Source organism: Salvelinus fontinalis, chromosome 33 (genome assembly GCF_029448725.1).
Source record: "Salvelinus fontinalis isolate EN_2023a chromosome 33, ASM2944872v1, whole genome shotgun sequence".
Lineage (NCBI taxonomy): Eukaryota > Metazoa > Chordata > Actinopteri > Salmoniformes > Salmonidae > Salvelinus > Salvelinus fontinalis.
Window position 1 is genome coordinate 23,180,839 of NC_074697.1, and position 17,571 is coordinate 23,198,409.

The 17,571-nt window shown below is 43.9% G+C and overlaps 1 protein-coding gene across 1 annotated transcript; it reads right to left on the bottom strand.

The window, feature by feature from the left end:
- Nucleotides 1-5,277: 5,277 nt before the first annotated feature.
- Nucleotides 5,278-15,039, bottom strand: LOC129831842 (WSC domain-containing protein 1). Its single transcript, XM_055895338.1, has 9 exons — nt 14,617-15,039; nt 10,498-11,304; nt 10,150-10,264; nt 9,498-9,682; nt 9,115-9,236; nt 8,778-8,952; nt 8,379-8,543; nt 7,923-8,123; nt 5,278-7,709 (listed from the first exon to the last, which is right to left on the bottom strand). Exons 2-9 carry the CDS (start codon nt 10,931-10,933, stop codon nt 7,357-7,359), a joined length of 1,752 nt encoding a protein of 583 aa, XP_055751313.1. The 5' UTR covers nt 10,934-11,304; nt 14,617-15,039; the 3' UTR covers nt 5,278-7,356.
- Nucleotides 15,040-17,571: the final 2,532 nt, after the last annotated feature.

The following is a 17,571-nucleotide window of genomic DNA, read 5'->3' on the forward strand; positions in this document are numbered from 1 at the left end:
GCCTCACACTTAAATTGAATTTGCTCTCAGGTGTTGAGGGAATAATTAACGTTAACGAAGGGTTTTCCCTGCGCGTGTATCCCCTGAGCTCCTTAATATTTGCCTGCCTCAGTCATTTCAGCTGTTTTGACGACGCATTTCAGGAAACCAGTACCAATTAAGACAGATTAGGCTAGTGGCAGGGCCTCCCCCAAAAAAGTATACACCTATCCGAGGTCGAACAAAACACAACCATATTTTTTCACATCTTTAATGCCTCCCATTTATTAAATGGTTGGTTGTGAAATTTTTTTACTCAAAAACTAAACTCAAAACGTGCTGAATAATGCCTGGCTGGAGGGGGGATGGGTCACATAAACTCATGGAACCCAATATTGCAAGCGCTGATAATGCTCAAATTTGGAATACAAATAGTCAGTTGTCTGCCTGACATACACAAATAAACCGCATTAGGATATCTTAATGCATCTAGGAAATATAGACCTGTATACACAGAGATACAATAGGCAGATATATCAACTATTAACATTTATGATGAATATGAATATGTATGATGAATGTAACCTAAAATGTTTGGTAGCTGATTGATAGACAACTCTGAGTCAAATTTGCGCTCATTCAGTGCTGTATGGTCCTGCCTGACAAAAATACATACAGTTACATATCTTTTGATGTTGTGGCTATTGTAACTGTGTCTAAGAAAAAACAAATGGGCTCAGCTATTGAAATGAAATGTTTTGGGGTCCAAGGTTCCTGCACATCCCAATGTGCATCACAAATGCAGGGAGCCAGAGGGAGTTCATGTTGGATTCAGGCTGCCTGATTGGACTAACAATGAATCAAACCTTACTTCTAAATAATAAGGAAGTGACTTAAGAGCCCAATCCTGGAGGCACAAGTTATACCACAGTTAGTATACCACAAGTTGTAGACTTGTGCAGAGGGTGTCCAGGGTTCTCTTTCCTTTTGTTGGAGCCTCCGAGTTCCCTCATTGATCCTCAAAGAGGCTTGTGACTTGGAATACTTGGTGTTGCCATGCCAAGCAGTCTGCTGCCTTTTCTATATCCAGACAATGGCGTTTGAGTGTAATTATGGCAGGCCTATTGGATTCCCAACATAGTTGTAATTAAACAAAAATAATATGGAGTACAGGTCATAAGTACAGTACACAAATCTGAAAGTTGTCTGTCATTTAAAACATGTATATACAGGTGATTAAAGCAGTTGTGTAACGGCGGCCTCTCTTCACTATAACAGAGGGTGAAACAGGGATCGGACCAACACGCAGCATAGCCAGTGCTCAACATGTTTAATTAACAAAAACTACAGTGAACACTAAACAAATACAAAATAACAAAAGTGGCAAACCGATAAAGACCTATCTGGTGCAGAATACAGAGACAGGAAACAACCACCCACAATCCCCAACACAAAACAAGCCACCTATATATGATTCTCAATCAGGGACAACGATTGACAGCTGTCTCTGATTGAGAAACATATTAGGCTGAACACAGAAACAGACGAACTAGACACACAACATAGAATTCCCACCCAGCTCACGTCCTGACCAACACTAAACAAGCAAAACACATAAGAACTCTGGTCAGGACGTTACAAGTTGTTTTAAGAAGGTCATACCAAGGATCATTTTGCTGTTTGATTTGGAATTTTAAGACCCCTTGAGGTATCAAACAAAAATATTAAAACATTATCTGATGAAAAAAGATTTTTGGCCTTACTGCTATTAGCCCATACAAATGCATTGAATAACAGATTCACTACACGGAGCAATAGCTGTCCCCCCAAAAAAGATGAGACTCATGAGAGTCAATGGTACTGTGGCAGCCATATTGGATTTTGGACTACATTATGGATTTGGAGTCAAATCTAGGGGGGCATCGTAATGTAATTGCAAGATGCTGAACATATAAAATCCATAGAGGAATCTTTGACTGAAAATAAATGACAGTTTTATTTTTTACCCTGTTTTCGTGGTATCCAATTAGTAGTTACAGTGTTGTCTCATCACTGCAACTCTGGTACGGACTTGGGAGAGGTGAAGGTCGAGAGCCGTGCATCCTCCGAAACACAACCCAACCAAGCAGCACTGCTTCTTGACACAATGCCCACTTAACCCGGAAGCCAGCTGCACCAATGTGTCGGAGGAAACACGGTACAACTGGCGACCGTGTCAGCGTGCACTGCTACCGGCCCGCCACAGGAATCGCTAGGTCGCGATGGGACAAGAACATCCCTGCCAAACCCTCCCCTAACCCAGACAACGCTGGGCAAATTGTGCGCCGCCCCATGGGTCTCCTGGTCGCGCTGGCTGTGACAGAGCCTGGACTCAAACCCAGAATATCTAGTGGCACAGCTAGCACTGCGATGTAGTGCCTTAGACCACAGCGCCACTCGGGAGGCCCCACAAATGACCATTTTCATTGTCTCAGCCCACTTGTTTTCCTTAGAGCCAGTTACAATAGCTACAACACAAAAAAACTTGTAACTGTATGTATTTTTGTCAGGCAGAGCCATACAGCACTGAATTAGAACAAATTTGACTTGGAAAGTTATCTTTCAAAGATATTCCCTGGTACTTTGTATGCTTTTTAGCCAGTAGTTCTGAAAGTAACACCCATGAGCCAGAAGTGGTCGCCGAAAATTGCGTACTACATTACGTCCCATGTACAGATATGTGCACATCATTGCTCTGTCTCTCGCTCTGCTGTGTGTGGATCTTGCTAGCTGTCACTCAAATGGCTAGGGGCTAAAGCTCATTGATTTGAACTCGAATTTCTAGGGGGCTGGCCCACATGAGGGAAAACGTTTACCTTCCAGTAAACAATCCCTTCCCAACTAGGGATTTTGTGGCTAAAACAGTAATTCTGCTCATAGATTATGCATATATAAACTTCAAACCCCCACCCCCTCCAGCCAACAATTATTCTACACTTACTGAGTTTAGGGGGTGTTTTCCTTAGAGCCAATTGCAATAGCCACAACACCAAAACATGTGTAACTGTATGTATTTTTGTCAGGCAGAACAATACAGCACTGAATGAGAGCAAATTTGACAGCTACACAACATTTCATAAACGGGAGACATTAGAGATGTGAAAAAATATGTGTTAGAAGCACAGTGGCTAGGAAAAACTCCCTAGAAAGGCCAGAACCCAGGAAGAAACGTAGAGAGGAACCAGGCTATGAGGGGTGGCCAGTCCTCATGGGATGGCCAAGATGTACAAATGTTCATAGATGACCAGCAGAGTCAAATACTAATAATCACAGTGGTTGCCGAGGGTGCAACAGGTCAGCACCTCAGGAGTAAATGTCAGTTGGCTTTTCATAGCCGATCTTTCAGAGTATCTCTACCGCTCCTGCTGTCTCTAGAGAGTTGAAAACAGCAGGTCTGGGACAGGTAGCACGTCCGGTGAACAGGTCAGGGTTCCATAGCTGCAGGCAGAACAGTTGAAACTGGAGCAGCAGCACGGCCAGGTGGACTGGGGACAGCAAGGAGACATCAGGCCAGGTAGTCCTGAGGCATGGTCCTCCGAGAGAGAGAAAGAAAGAGAGAAAAAGAGAGAAAGAGAGAGAGAATTAGAGAGAGCATAATTAAATTCACACAGGACACCGGATAAGACAGGAGAAATACTCCAGATATAACAGACTGACCCTAGCCCCCCGACACATAAACTACTGCAGCATAAATACTGGAGGCTGAGACAGGAGGGGTCGGGAGACACTGGTCCCGTCCGACGATAACCCCAGACGGCCAAAACGGCAGGATAAAACCCTACCCACTTTGCCAAAGCACAGTCCCGACACCACTAGAGGGATATCTTTAACCACCAACTTACCATCCTGAGACAAGACTGAGTATAGCCCACAAAGACACTGACCTTTATTTCCTTTGTGTTGCGTCGGGGTACTGTCCAGTGGGGCCCTTTATTAGGGTTCCCAGGCCAAGGTCGGCGGCGAGGGTCGCCGCTCAAAGGACGCTAAGAAAGCGGACAAAGACAATGGTGGAGTGGGGTTCACGTCCAGCGCCAGCACCGCGGACAGATGCCCACCCAGATCCTCCCCTATAAGTTCAGGTTTTGCGGCCTTGGGGGGGGGGGGGGGGGTACTGTCAAGTTCTAACCTTTATTTCCTTTGTTTTATCTTTATTTAGTATGGTCAGGGCGTGAGTTGGGGTGGGCAGTCTATGTTTGTATTTCTATGTTTTGCTGTTTCTGTGTTTGGCCTGATATGGTTCTCAATCAGAGGCAGGTGTTTTGTGTTGTCTCTGATTGGGAACCATATTTAGGTAGCCTGTTTTGTGTTGGGTTTTGTGGGTGGTTGTCTTCAGTCTTTGTGTGTGTCTGCACCAGACATAACTGTTTCGGTTTTTCAGATTTGTTGTTTTTTTGTAATTTGTAGTGTTCAGTTTTTTGAGTGTCATTAAATTAAGATGAACACTAATCACGCTGCGCTTTGGTCCTCTCCTCCTTCCACAGAAGAAAACCGTTACACAGACCTACTATATTTGAATATGGACAGACCTACTAAATATCAGGGATTATCTCCTATGACTAGATAGGCCTTTATTGATTAATTTGAATCCTTGGTGGTAGGCTATGGCAGTGTGTGTGTGTGTGTGTGTGTGTGTGTGTGTGTGTGCATGTGTGCGTGAGAGAGAGACACAGAGAGAGAGAGAGAGAGAGAGAGAGAGAGAGAGAGAGAGAGAGAGAGAGAGAGAGAGAGAGAGAGAGAGAGAGAGAGAGAGAGCGTGTGCTGGGAGGTGGGTCGAAAAGCAACTCCACCTTTGCTGACCCATATCCCGAATAAGCTGATGAGCCTCTTAAATGTAACACCTTGACACCTCTCTCCTGCTGCCAGAAATAGGGGAGAAAAATGACGCCTCAGCGGAAAACACCATGCAACTAAACATGCAAAATCACCACACACAAATCATACTAATGAAATGAATGTGTAAACATGCTTTCTATCGTGCAGTTTTGTCAAAAACTTGTCCATGGATAAAAATAATATTTATTGTTGTCATTTCTGGACGATATGCTTATGGAATGGCTGTAGCGTGCATTACTTGTCCTGTTAGGATGCTCTATAGGTCTTACCCTGACACCATCTGGTGGATTTTATATTACAATGCCTGATAAAGAAAAGACAATGTGAACTGGTGATTTAGGTATGATGTGGACAGCATTAAGGTATATGTACATCACAGTGTACTTTATCAGTGTTGAGGTAAATTGCAGGTTCAGACACAATACGTTTTAGTAACCTCTTGATTGAATGTTTATTCTTCCATAGTTGCAGTAGTGGTATGGCGATGGTGAATCGACTACAGCCAAAGTAAATTGAAAATAGTATATATTGAGGGAACTATACCTTTACCCATAATCCCAAAATGTGACTTAATGTCCACATGATGACACCAAGTGTACATTAGACTGGAAAAACAATAGACTGGCACATACCAATACCAACCTCCAATCTGTATTGTAGCATTCACTTTCACCAAGTGGCACTGGATATTAATAACAACTCTACTTCAGCCACCAATAGAAGAATGAGCTCAGCATGTATTCCCCATTTCCCAGAATCCCACGTCAACATTGCATACCCATGGTCTCTGCTCAAATATACCTTTTTATTTTCAGGATATACACGCTTTATGTGTATTTGTGTAATAAGGCCTAATAGGAATACAAGATGTAGTTTGGTATTTTGATATATCACAGCTGTTTTCCCAAAAACATTTATCAAATATTTTCCATGAGTGTATTCGATGCTGCAGACAGGGAGGGAGAGATAGAGACCGAGACAGAGAGAGAACGAGGCAGAGAGAGAAAGAGAGAGTACTATATCATACAATTGTAAATCCAGACACTTTGGTCCAAAGTGCATCGCCCACACAACCAGTGCTGCTGCTCTTATCGGCTCAGTACAAATTAGTAGAGGACTAGTGACTTGCCCCTCTTCCCTGGGCTAAACCTGCAGGCTGGGACTGTCTGTCTGGCCTGGTCCAGCGCTGCTCTCTTGACCTGGGACAGATCATTCTGTCATGGGCCTACACACTATCCCTCTCCTCTCTGGCAGTGGTGTAAAGTACTTAAGTAAAAATACTTTAAAGTACTACTTAAGCAGTTTTTTGGGGTATCTGTACTTTACTATTTATATTTTTGACAACTTTTACTCCACTACATTCCTGAAGAAAATAATGTACTTTTTACTCCATACATTTTCCCTGACACCCAAAAGTACTCGATATATTTTTGAAATGGGGAAAATGGTCTACTTCACGCACTTATCAAGAGAATATCCCTGGTCATCCCTATTGCCTCTGATCTGGCAGACTCAATAAACACAAATGCTTCGTTTGTAAATTATGTCTGATTGTTGAAGTATGTCGCTGGCTATCCGTAAATGTAAAAAACAAGAAAATCATGCCATCTGGGTTGCTTAATATAAGGAATTTGAAATCATTTTTGATACTTAAGTATATTTAAAACCAAATACTTTTAGACTTTTACTCAAGTAGTGTTTTACTGGGTGACTTTCACTTGAGTCAATTCCCTTTAATGTACCTTTACTTTTACTCAAGTATGACAATCGGGTACTTTTTCCACCACTGCTCTCTGGGGATGTAGCACTAAAAATACCTGACAGATTTGTTCCACTTCCCTTGGCTGTAGTGTAGTTGATCCCCAAAGATATTTTTGGGATAGAGGTATATTTTGGCTACTTCAGTAATTTGATGGTCTAATTATATTTTGTCAGTATTACCATAGGAACCCATTAATTCTGTATATCCCTAAAACACCACCTTATAAACACTCCAATGTTAACTCATATAACAACAGTATCCCTTTTCTGAAGACGTTGCCTGCATTAGATATTTGAAATGTCACTTTATTATGTTATAATCCAATATATTGAGTTTTTATATTTTGATCACAAAAACAAAACTCAAAAGTGGATTGTACCACAGGATGTAGCCTATAGTTTTTATAGGAGGTACAGTTTATTTAGAGTTGATTTAAAACAGAGGAAACTGTTTCCATTGTTTGGTACACTTATCAGTTCACCTCCAATAAGGCAATGTCCCAAAAACCAAAACACATCTAAAACAGAAAAACAGCACTTTAATAAACCAGCGCTTCTAAAGCATAAAAAGTGCTTTGTGAGAATAGCCTCTATGTTTCCTTTGCAGGGCACATTCCTGATTTGAAACGCTTTCTCTTGAGTTGGATTGGGGGTATCCATCCATCCGTGCCACCACAGCTTTAAGGCAGTGAAAACTGAGGAGGGACAAGGTAGAGATCAGGGTTATCAGAGTTTAGCGGTCCATCATCTGGGCAGATACTCCAGTGGAAGGCCTGTGTGGTTTCTGTCCCGGAGAGCCTGGTCCACAGCACGGATCAGCCCGTCTATCAGTCCTCTCATGTCGGGTGTGAAGGGGTCGAAGGTGGGCTGTCGGGCCCCGGAGCGTTTAAAGTGTCCATCCTGGTTGCTCTCGGCACACAGCAGTCTGTCCTCGGTCACTGTGGTGTTGAGGAAGGAGGCGATGGATCGTAGCCGGGGCACCAGCGCTGTCTGGAGTTCCTCGAAGTGGACCACTAGGACCCGTTGGCCGAACCGCAGCCAGTCCAGTACGTGGGATGCCCACCAGGAGGCGTAGCTGCTCACAAACTCAGGCCACTCTACGAGAAGTGTGGGGGTGGGGGCATGTTATTGTGCAGTGCTTTTCAGAAAGAACATCAACTCACACAATGCAGACAGACACACAGACCCCCCCCCCCGCTGCAATAAAAAACAAAACACGGTCCCAGAAGGACTCCCACTGGCTGGTGTACTATACTGTACATGATTAATACAAGCCACAATAAAACCCAGATTCCAGGCTGGCCCTGTACCTTTGGTCTTCCAGTGCTGATCAGAGGCGTATCCCAGATGTCCTGCACACTTCCTGTTGAACTCAGCCATGAGGGAACGGTATGGGCTCCTGATCAGCAGGATGACAGAGTCATACATCTCTATCTCTCTCCTCCCACTCTCATGTGTTTTCACACAAATGGTCCGACCACTCTTCCAGTAATCCTTCTCGCCTTTGAAGCCTACACAACACCAAGACACAGATGCACAAACCATATGGGAAATATTTTGCTTTTATCTTTGGCCATATAAACCAAGCAAGACAGAGGGGTATGGATGATAACTTTTAAAAAATAATCTTGAATTCATTATGGACTGAGGCAAATAGCTGGATCTGCACAACAGATGGCCAAGGACAAAAATGGTTTCCTAAAGTGTGGGTGGCCTCTTTCCTATCCTGTGTAAACATACAGTGGCTGTACAGTATAGGAGCTGACCTCTGTTGTAAAGGGTTCCATCGAAGTAGTAGCTGCCTGTGTAGTATCCTGTGGCCAACTCTATGAGGTGTCTGACCCAGGTGTTGCCTGCTCCTGGGAAGCTGGAGAGCGCTACCAATGAACTGGACTTCTCTGGTAGGAACTTCTTCTCTGTGCATCTGGAGTCTGGGAGAAAGGAATGTAACATTTTAAGTTAGGATGGGATTTGTACATAGTCTGCTCAGAAGCATACCGAATTGCAGAAGACAAAGTCCAACACAATTTGAGTGATTGATTTGAATTTCCGTGGTGCAAAGTGGAGTTTGGTGTCAAGCCAAAGTGGTGCTTAAAATTATTTCACAAGGTTGGCAGTCCTGGATTTGAAGGAAGAATGCTTTTGTGGTTGTCTGACCGTGTTACCTTGGACAGGTGTCTGGTAGACCTGGTAGAAGCCCTGGAGGGTTGATGGTAAGGAGGCCTCAGTGGTGTTGCTCTGTGAACAGTGCTCCTCCTCAGCCGGCTCATGGAGAGTGAAGTCAGGAGTAGCGTAACCACAGAAACAGTCCGGACTCCTCAGCATAGCCAGCGGAAACTCCTAGGCCAGGCAAATTCGGTCACACTTTAAACAAACTAAAACGTATAATGGGTTTATAGGGCATTTAAAAAGTCTTCATAGGCACATAGTAAATGCTTCACAATGTATTCATAAGCAACGTCATACTGCAAAATCCTGGCAATGGTACCCTAGGGGTCCAACCTTGTTCATGCAGGCCTCTATGCAGGACTGGGAGGTGAGGTTGAGCTGGAGCACATGGACCAGAGATGTAGAGGAGCTGTTCTCAGGCTCCCTGAAGCAGCCGCGGTAACGCACGTTCCTGTCTGCAAACACAGGAGAGTCTCAAGTGAATGCAATGCGTTATCAACTTGACCCAATCTCCTGCTGTTCCCCAGCTCTCAAGATTGGACCAGGTCCCTGATACTCACACCTCCTGCTGTTCCCCAGCTCTCAAGATTGGACCAGGTCCATGATACTCACATCTCCTGTTTTTCCCCAGCTCTCAAGATTGGACCAGGTCCATGATACTCACATCTCCTGTTTTTCCCCAGCTCTCAAGATTGGAACAGGTCCCTGATACTCACATCTCCTCTGGCCTGGAAGCACATCCTCCACCGTGAACACTGACAGGCGCCCAACACCGCCACACATTGAGCCTTTCTCCCCTTTACAGTCCAAGTTACATTCCTTGTCTCTCACACGCAGGCTGGTGATGTGGTTGCCACAGTAACACTCCGACCCATACTCCAGACCAGCAAACTGGTAGCCACTGTAATAAATGACATTCAGATAGATATGAACATCAATTCAAAGTATTCACAACACATCCGTAATCTCTAAACAATCTGGTTATTCATAAGAAACGTATTTAATATATTGATTGCCTAAAGAGTCTTCTTTTTCAAGAGTAATGTTTTTTCTATAACTATGCTGAACCAGGCGTATAACATAAGAACATACAGTATGTTAATAATGAATTCAACAGCAATGTAAATGCAGCACGCTACTCTACCCTAGGGGTTAATTAGGGGAGTACCATATGTCTCGCTCCCTTTGCTCTGCTGCACAATTAATACTGACAGAAACTGAAGCAGTCTGCCTGCCTGTCGCTCCCTGGTCCCTCACTGCAGATCACTCCATCTCTCCAACCCCCCCCCCCCCCCCCCCCCCCCCCCCCCTCCTATGTTCTGAAAGATCTGACAATAGTGTGTTAAAGCAGGATGGAGATATATTTACCTCGCTGAGCAGGTATCCTGGCACATGGTGCTGGTCATTTTGCGGAAATCCGTAAATACAAACCCCCTTAAAGCCCGCTCCTTGGAATTATCCAGAAAGCAGCCTATGTAAGAACCTTGACATGAGACCAAAACAAACAAAACATACATAAATCAGCAAAGCATTAGCTACAGGTTAAGTAGTCTGTCATTGTGTTCCTTCATTTTGTCAACCACTTTCTCAGGTAGCATCTCCAAAACTTGAGGAGTTGCCACATAGCTAATTTATAGAATACAATACCCCTTCAGAATCTCCACTCTAAATGGCAGAGAATAATTTTCCTAATTTCTGGGATAGGTCGGTAGGTACCTTTGTGAGGCACCTTCCTCCTGGGGGTGCTCCTCTCCACCTGTGACATATCCTTCTCCGTCATCAGGCTGTGGAACCAGCGCCGCCGCAGGTGTCGGATCTCCAGATTCCTCGACATGAGCCAGCGTGCTCCAGTCCTGTTGTCCAACAGGCTCCCAGGCTGGTACCCCTGCCCCCTGGCCATGATCCGTGAGCTCCTGCTCCCGTAACCTCCTACCCTCACGGGTGGCATCCCTAGCTCCAGGGCCCGGGGTGGTGATGGTATGGAGGGCAGGGAGGGCAGTGGAGGGCTGGTGGCCCCTCGTTGGGTCACCACCAGGCTGGCCCGTTGGAGCAGCAGGACGCTCCCGGCCATGATGTAGGCCACACCCAGGAAGAGCAGGAACAGCTGGGCCCTCCGGAGGAAACGCTGCAGTCTGTAGAGGGGCTTGGCCATCGATCCCCTCTTTATCTCAGCCTGCCGCTGGCTCCAAACATATACAGAGCATTCTATCCCAGTAACATACCCCCTTGTCTACTCATCTCAGCAAAACGATTCTTGTGATCTACAATAATTCTCAGAATGAGAAGAACAGGAATCACGAGTTGGTAGACCCTACTGGTCAAATGTCCTTAGATGTACCTCGACCTTGAGCCGTTTGAGCAAGAGGTTCCACTCCATAGCTTGTTGATGTACGTATCTCGACAGTAATGCATAGACAGAACCTCTCGAGTCAGGATGATTCAGCCCACCTCCTCCAGAGCCAATGGAAGGCAGTCTGAATGAGGTCAAGGCTCAGCTTTCTCGTCTTATCCCCAGAGATGAAACTACAGATAGGAGACACAGGAGAAATATTGTATTATTGAGGCAGAGTGATTATGGTTGTATACGTCTCTATTATAAAGGACAGGAGTTGAGCCTAAGTCAGTCACCATTTCCTCCTCTACAAGATGGCAAACTATACGTTCTATGTCTACAATATGTAGTTGGCATGCATGACACAAAACCAATTGCCTGAATGGTCTCAAAACTAGATCCTGCTCTTGTCAGAGTAACCTCTGACCTTCATCTCAGACTCAGCTTTGGAACATGGCCCAGTTCTAGACAAAGGCTTGAGATGTGACGCCGTTCTTTCTTGCCAACACCAAGCGAGACCAGAGTGGAATGAAAATAAGCTTAGAGAAAGAGTTTATAGAATAATTATCAGATGCAAGTTTTCCTTCACAAAATTGTGTCATTATCTAATTCGTCAGTTTCTGACAGGAACCAACAGTGTGAGGTCAACACATCTTGCTCAGTCAGCCTTTAAACCCCCTCCCTTTCAGCAATAACATACTTGTTTTTGCAGAAAGCAGATTGCACTTGTCAATCTCAACTGGGCAGTACAAGACAGAGGTAATGCCAGTATTTCTCATCACCCACTGAGTTGTGGGTAACCTCTTCCCTTTTGAAGATATATCGAAAATAGGACTCCTACTGTTATGAAGCTGAGCTTTTCACTAATGAATGTAGATCATTGCTCAAACAACACACAGTTTAACCAGGACTGTGTGTATGGCATTAACAATTTTGGGTTATGCTAGTACAGATATCAGATGATTAAAGGCTTTAAACACATGCAAAATAGGCTACTTATAAATGGAGAATAAACATTAGAGACCAGCTTCAAGAATTATGGGAAGGCTGGCAATAAAGCACTGCCGTGACTAAGAGAGCCTGTACAAACAGATACATTTATCTGTCCAAAAACCTGCCAAATCTCTTAAGTTTCAGGACAAGACAAATCTCTTGCAGAGTCAGATAAATCTCTTGAATATTCATCCCAATTCTTATCCTGATATGCCAGGCAGAGCTCCCTCTTACACGTTTTCTGTGTTTGTGAGTTTTGCCTCAGAACAACTACCTAGCCCCAGGCAAGCACCGAGGTACTTCTTTAGTTGATGTCCTTTGTTTTTCTTTTCATGTTGCTCCTTACTTCCTGGAACCCAAGGACTGTCTTCAGGTGCAGTACAGACAAGTTGATGATCATAGTTAAGCTCTAGAGTAAGCTCCCTTTCATATGCTTTAGCCTACCTTCAAATCTTAGACTATCTTGTACATTTTGCCAGTTTTAATCATTTGTTTTTCCAATAAAAAAACCTTACTGTGGCATTTCTGCACATTTTTTGTTGTGACCAAATGTGTATTTTATTTTTGGTTTTTATAAGGCAGGAGTATGAGTCCAAGAGTAGGAGTTATTTATATGTATACATTTCTGTAAATTCTGACCCAGATTTTAGGGTGTGAGCTGAGAGTATGCTCAGCCAAGGACAGCCTCTCCATGTGTGACCTGTGTGGAATACACTCAGCCACTCCTGAGAGTGGTCCAGGGCCGGCACTTACCAGTACTTTAAGAGCCAGCCAGCAAGGGATATATATATATGGAGCGCTGCATTAATATTTTGTTAGGGAATGGACCTGTCTTGGGTTATTTACACTTTGTGTTGCATTTCCATTGGCCAAGCCATAAACAAGCCACAGTCACTAAAAACCGCTCAATAAATGGCTGCTAAAATGATCACAAAAGCCAGATCCTGGACAGTATTTTATTGACAACTGAAATAAAATGGATGCATGTGTAAAGATTGAGGAGCTGCACCAAGCTCTGCTGCTGCAAGACTGTATTTATTGAAGAACATCTGGTAATGCCTACAGTGTGTTTAGCCAGTGATTTGCAGAAAGTTTTTAACTGCAGTTACGGAATGTTTTGTTGTAATATTTTTCTTAAATCTCTCTGTAGCTGAAAATGTATGGTATGGGGCCTCCTGAGAGGCGCAGTGGTCTAAGGCCCTGCATTGCCATGCTTGAGGCGTCACTATAAACCCGGGTTCAATCCCAGGCTGTGTCACAACCGGCCGTGACTGGGAGTCCCATAGGGCGGTGCATAATTGGCACAGCGTTGTCCGGGTTAGGAGAGGGTTTGGCTGGGGGGGGGGGGGGGGGGGGGGGGGGGGGGGGGGGGGGGGGGGGCGCCTGCAGGCTGACGTCGGCTGTCAGTTGAAAGTTGTTTCCTCCAACACAGTGGTGTGGCTGAGTTAAGCAGGCGTGGTTTGGTGGGTCGTGTTTCGGAGGACACATGACTCGACTTTGGCCTCTCCTGAGCCCATTGGGGACTTGCAGTGATGAGACAAGATTGTAAATAGATATCATGAAATTGGGGAGAAAAGGGGTTGTAAATAAAATGTGACTGGTGGCATACTGGCATCATATCTTTCATTTTCACCTCCATTTTCCTAACCCAGACAACAAGCCTCCAACCATTCCCCCTTCTTCTACCACTACTGGACCCAAATGCTAGAGCCCAGGAGGCTGACAGTGGCTTGTGATCTACCACAAACAGGCCACTGAATACCCCATTCAATACTAGATTGGAGGGAAATGTGTGTGTGTGTGTGTGTAAGAGAGAGAGGGGTCTTTATCTTGGGCTCTCTGACTGAAAGGATGTGTGGGAAGAAAACAGAGTGAGATATTCACCACTGAGGCCTGTGTAATGCACCTGCTTTGTCTGGGCATCAATGTAGCACCAACAAGGACACCTACTTGACACGTGCTTCTAGGTCTGCATTGTTTGCTGTTTGGGGTTTTAGGCTGGGTTTCTGTACAGCACTTTGTGACATCAGCTGATGTAAAAATGGCTTTATAAATACATTTGATTGATTGACACTTCGATGATGTACCATATTTAAGATGGTTTTGAATTAGAACTATACATGCTCTATAACGCCTTTATACTTTGGGAAAAAGTGGGATCCTTTATATGAGGAAGGATTTGCTAATAAATCATAGGTTAGATTTCAACTGATCAAAAATAATCTAGCATCTTCTCCAAGTATTCCACTTGTTTGCATCATGTAGTTTTTCGCATGGCCTCAATGCATCATTTATGCATCACTTCAATTTACTATAACCTACAACAACCCTTTTTAATCACCAAAGTCACATTTGAGGTTGTTTTCAACTGCTGTTCAGTGGCCTATACAAGTCCACGGGATAGTCCATGCACAAATGACAATTGAACAGTTTAAAAAATCAACAATCAACATACGAACACTTTCTAAATATATTTGGCTCCACAATTACAAACATACTGCAGGTCTTACCATAACGCCAGTTTTTCGATGGTAGTCTAGGCTAAAACAAACCAACAAAAAACAAATCGTTAACAAAAGCTCCATATGTTAATGAAATTCTGCATCTCCTTCATAAATGGCAATCCCGAGTGTTCAGTCCTTGCGTGTTTGAGTCGAATTGGCGCTCATCTTTTCATGTGGCGATGTGGATGTCTCGTCTTCGTAGGCCTCATCTCATCCTTTTTATTTTCTTATGTAATGCCTTCTAAAGCGAAGGCATTAGAAAAGCAATCATCCCAATATTTTTTATCCTAGCCATGTCGCCTCTGTCACACACACAGCAGAGCAGAATCACGTTTGTCTCTCTCCGTGCAGAGACCCAGCTGTTTAACCGGATAGAGACAGGAATACAGCGCGCATGCTCTTCGAGGATGCTCCAAACAGCTCACTGGGGTTTCGATGTGCACTGTGCACGTTTTACACATTGTCTACCTAACATAAACCTTCATTCGATTACATTCGATTGTATTTAAATTATTTGTAAGAATCATATAAAATATATAAGTCTTTACATTTACTTTCTATCATCACATTCATTGCGATATATCAATTAGGCTCCATCATGGAACATTCGTGTTATGAATTTGTTTAAATACTGTCATTCTAGATAGGTGCCCCTGGTCTTACAGGCACCTATTAGTGTCTGTGAGATAGAGGTTGGCTATTGGTCTTTTTTTGTAGACTGAAAGTGTCAGATGGCAGGGGAATATCTGTGAAAGTGTCAGATGGCAGGGGAATATCTGTGAAAGTGTCAGATGGCAGGGGAATATCTGTGAAAGTGTCAGATGGCAGGGGAATATCTGTGAAAGTGTCAGATGGCAGGGGAATATCTGTGAAAGTGTCAGATGGCAGGGGAATATCTGTGGCTTGAATTTGAATGATTAGACTCCAACAGCTGCATCGGTGTCATGTCTTGGATGGATGGATCAATGGGATCAGTATTGGCCTGAAATTACAGAGTGGAAGGGATGATAGAAAGGGGTGCAGCTGTGGAGGAATAGACCAAATGCTACATTGTCAGTTTGTAGTGTCAGTCAATTAAACTGTGTTCAGCCCAATTCTGATATTTTTTTTACTAATTGGTCTTTTGGCCAATCAAATCAGCTCTGAAAAAAGAGCCGATGTGAAAAGATTGGATGTGATTGGTCAAAATACCAAATAGTGGGAAAAACATCAGAATTGGGCTGCGATGTAAATGCAGCCTTATACTGACCTGTTATGGTTAGAACATAGGACCTGAAAAACAGAGGAGAAAAAAATATTGTTATTTTTCTCTCTACACACACAGTCTTGCACAGTTAACCTTGTGGGGACCCAATTCAGTCCCATTCAAAATGATTTTTTCCCTAACATCTAACCCTAACCTTAACCCTAATTCTAACCCAAACACTAATTCTAACCTTAACACTAAACACCCTAGAAATAGCATTTGACCTTGTGGGGACCAACAAAATGTCCCAGGTTAGTCAAATCTTTGTTGGTTTACTATTCTTGTGGGGACTTCCGGTCCCCACAATAATTGTTAAACACACACACACACACACACACACACACACACACACACACACACACACACACACACACACACACACACACACACCCCCCCCCCCCCCCCAGATGATTGTTTAACTGAATTCTCCTGTGGGCTGCTAATCAATAGGCTTGGTTTTACAGTTGATGGAGAGTATAGTGGTTGGAGATGGAACAGGTCTTCTGGTGCAATTAGTAATGGATAGTCACAGCACAAAGTTAGCGGAAGGCAGCGCAGGCCATCATTGTCGGTCTCCCCTGCTAGATTGAAATAGTCCATCCCTGTGTGTTTGCGTCGTAATGAACACACTGATTGCTGTTCCTAATGAGAAACAGAAACATGGAAATGGTCTCTGTATAGAACAGAAGGTAAAACATCTCCTCCGTCACAGTTCTTCACTGCAGTGCAGACTCCCACACACACTCCCATGGGTATATGAGCTTCATGCTATCTTGAGCCTTTGGAGAAGCTCTCATATTCACACTTACATTTCACTCCTGTACAGTCAGTCTCCTATCAACACGAAAGCTCATTTATTACCCAGAGTGCCAATGTGCACAACACCATGCAAACTACAAGTAATGTAATTACAGCTGACGCTGCCTGGCGCCGACTACAGACTTGACAGAGGTATACAATCTACTTAATACCAATTAAACAGATGCTAATGGTTGCCACCACTTTGCCCTTGATGCAGATGACAAACCCTGTAACCGTCTCAGGGACAGAGAACTAGCATCGATCCTGACGTACCCCAGGCAGGGATGAGCTCTCCAGAACTCTAAGGTTCTAATTAAATCAAGTGGCAGAGATCTGTTCCCAATTTTTCAAAAGTTATCTGGATTTCGCCTGTCGGATAGGATTAAATGCATAGAAATAGAATGAATAGAACAGGGTTCCCCATTCAAGTAAATGATTCGTCCGTTCTATTCATTCTGTTTCTATGCATTTAATCCTATCCGATAGGTGAAATCCAGATAGATAAATTAAAAAAAAACTGGGCCCAGAGGATATAGATGACTAATGTTAGGAGTCCCCTGTAAAGTAGGCTACACCTCCTATACATTACAGGTTACCATCCATGCATGAAGGCTGCATATATAACACAGACATAAGATACAAAGGCTTAGAGCATGAAATCCCTGTGTCCTTTCCTTGCCTTTATATAACCCTCTATAAGCAAGTGGAGGACAATGCGTCTGACTCTAGTCTGTACACGGACTGTCTGCCAGTGACTGATATGTTCATCAGCTTGCGGTGCAGTAATGTCCAAGATAATGTGTTTGTCATCCGGTCCGGGGGTGTACAAATCAGCTTATCCTCAGGGACTAAACTGAATGCAGCAATGCATATTAGTAACGAATGAATCCAGGGCTGACTCAGTTCAACATTGA

Bases quoted from the DNA above. Each gene is read 5' to 3' on its own strand.
- LOC129831842 (XM_055895338.1), bottom strand. From the start codon at position 10,933: ATGGCCAAGCCCCTCTACAGACTGCAGCGTTTCCTCCGGAGGGCCCAG. The intron at 8,124-8,378 runs GTCAGCTCCTAT...GGTGTTGTGTAG, and splicing joins TGGAACCCTTTACAACAGAG to GCTTCAAAGGCGAGAAGGAT. The intron at 7,710-7,922 runs GTACAGGGCCAG...CACTTCTCGTAG, and splicing joins TCAGCACTGGAAGACCAAAG to AGTGGCCTGAGTTTGTGAGC.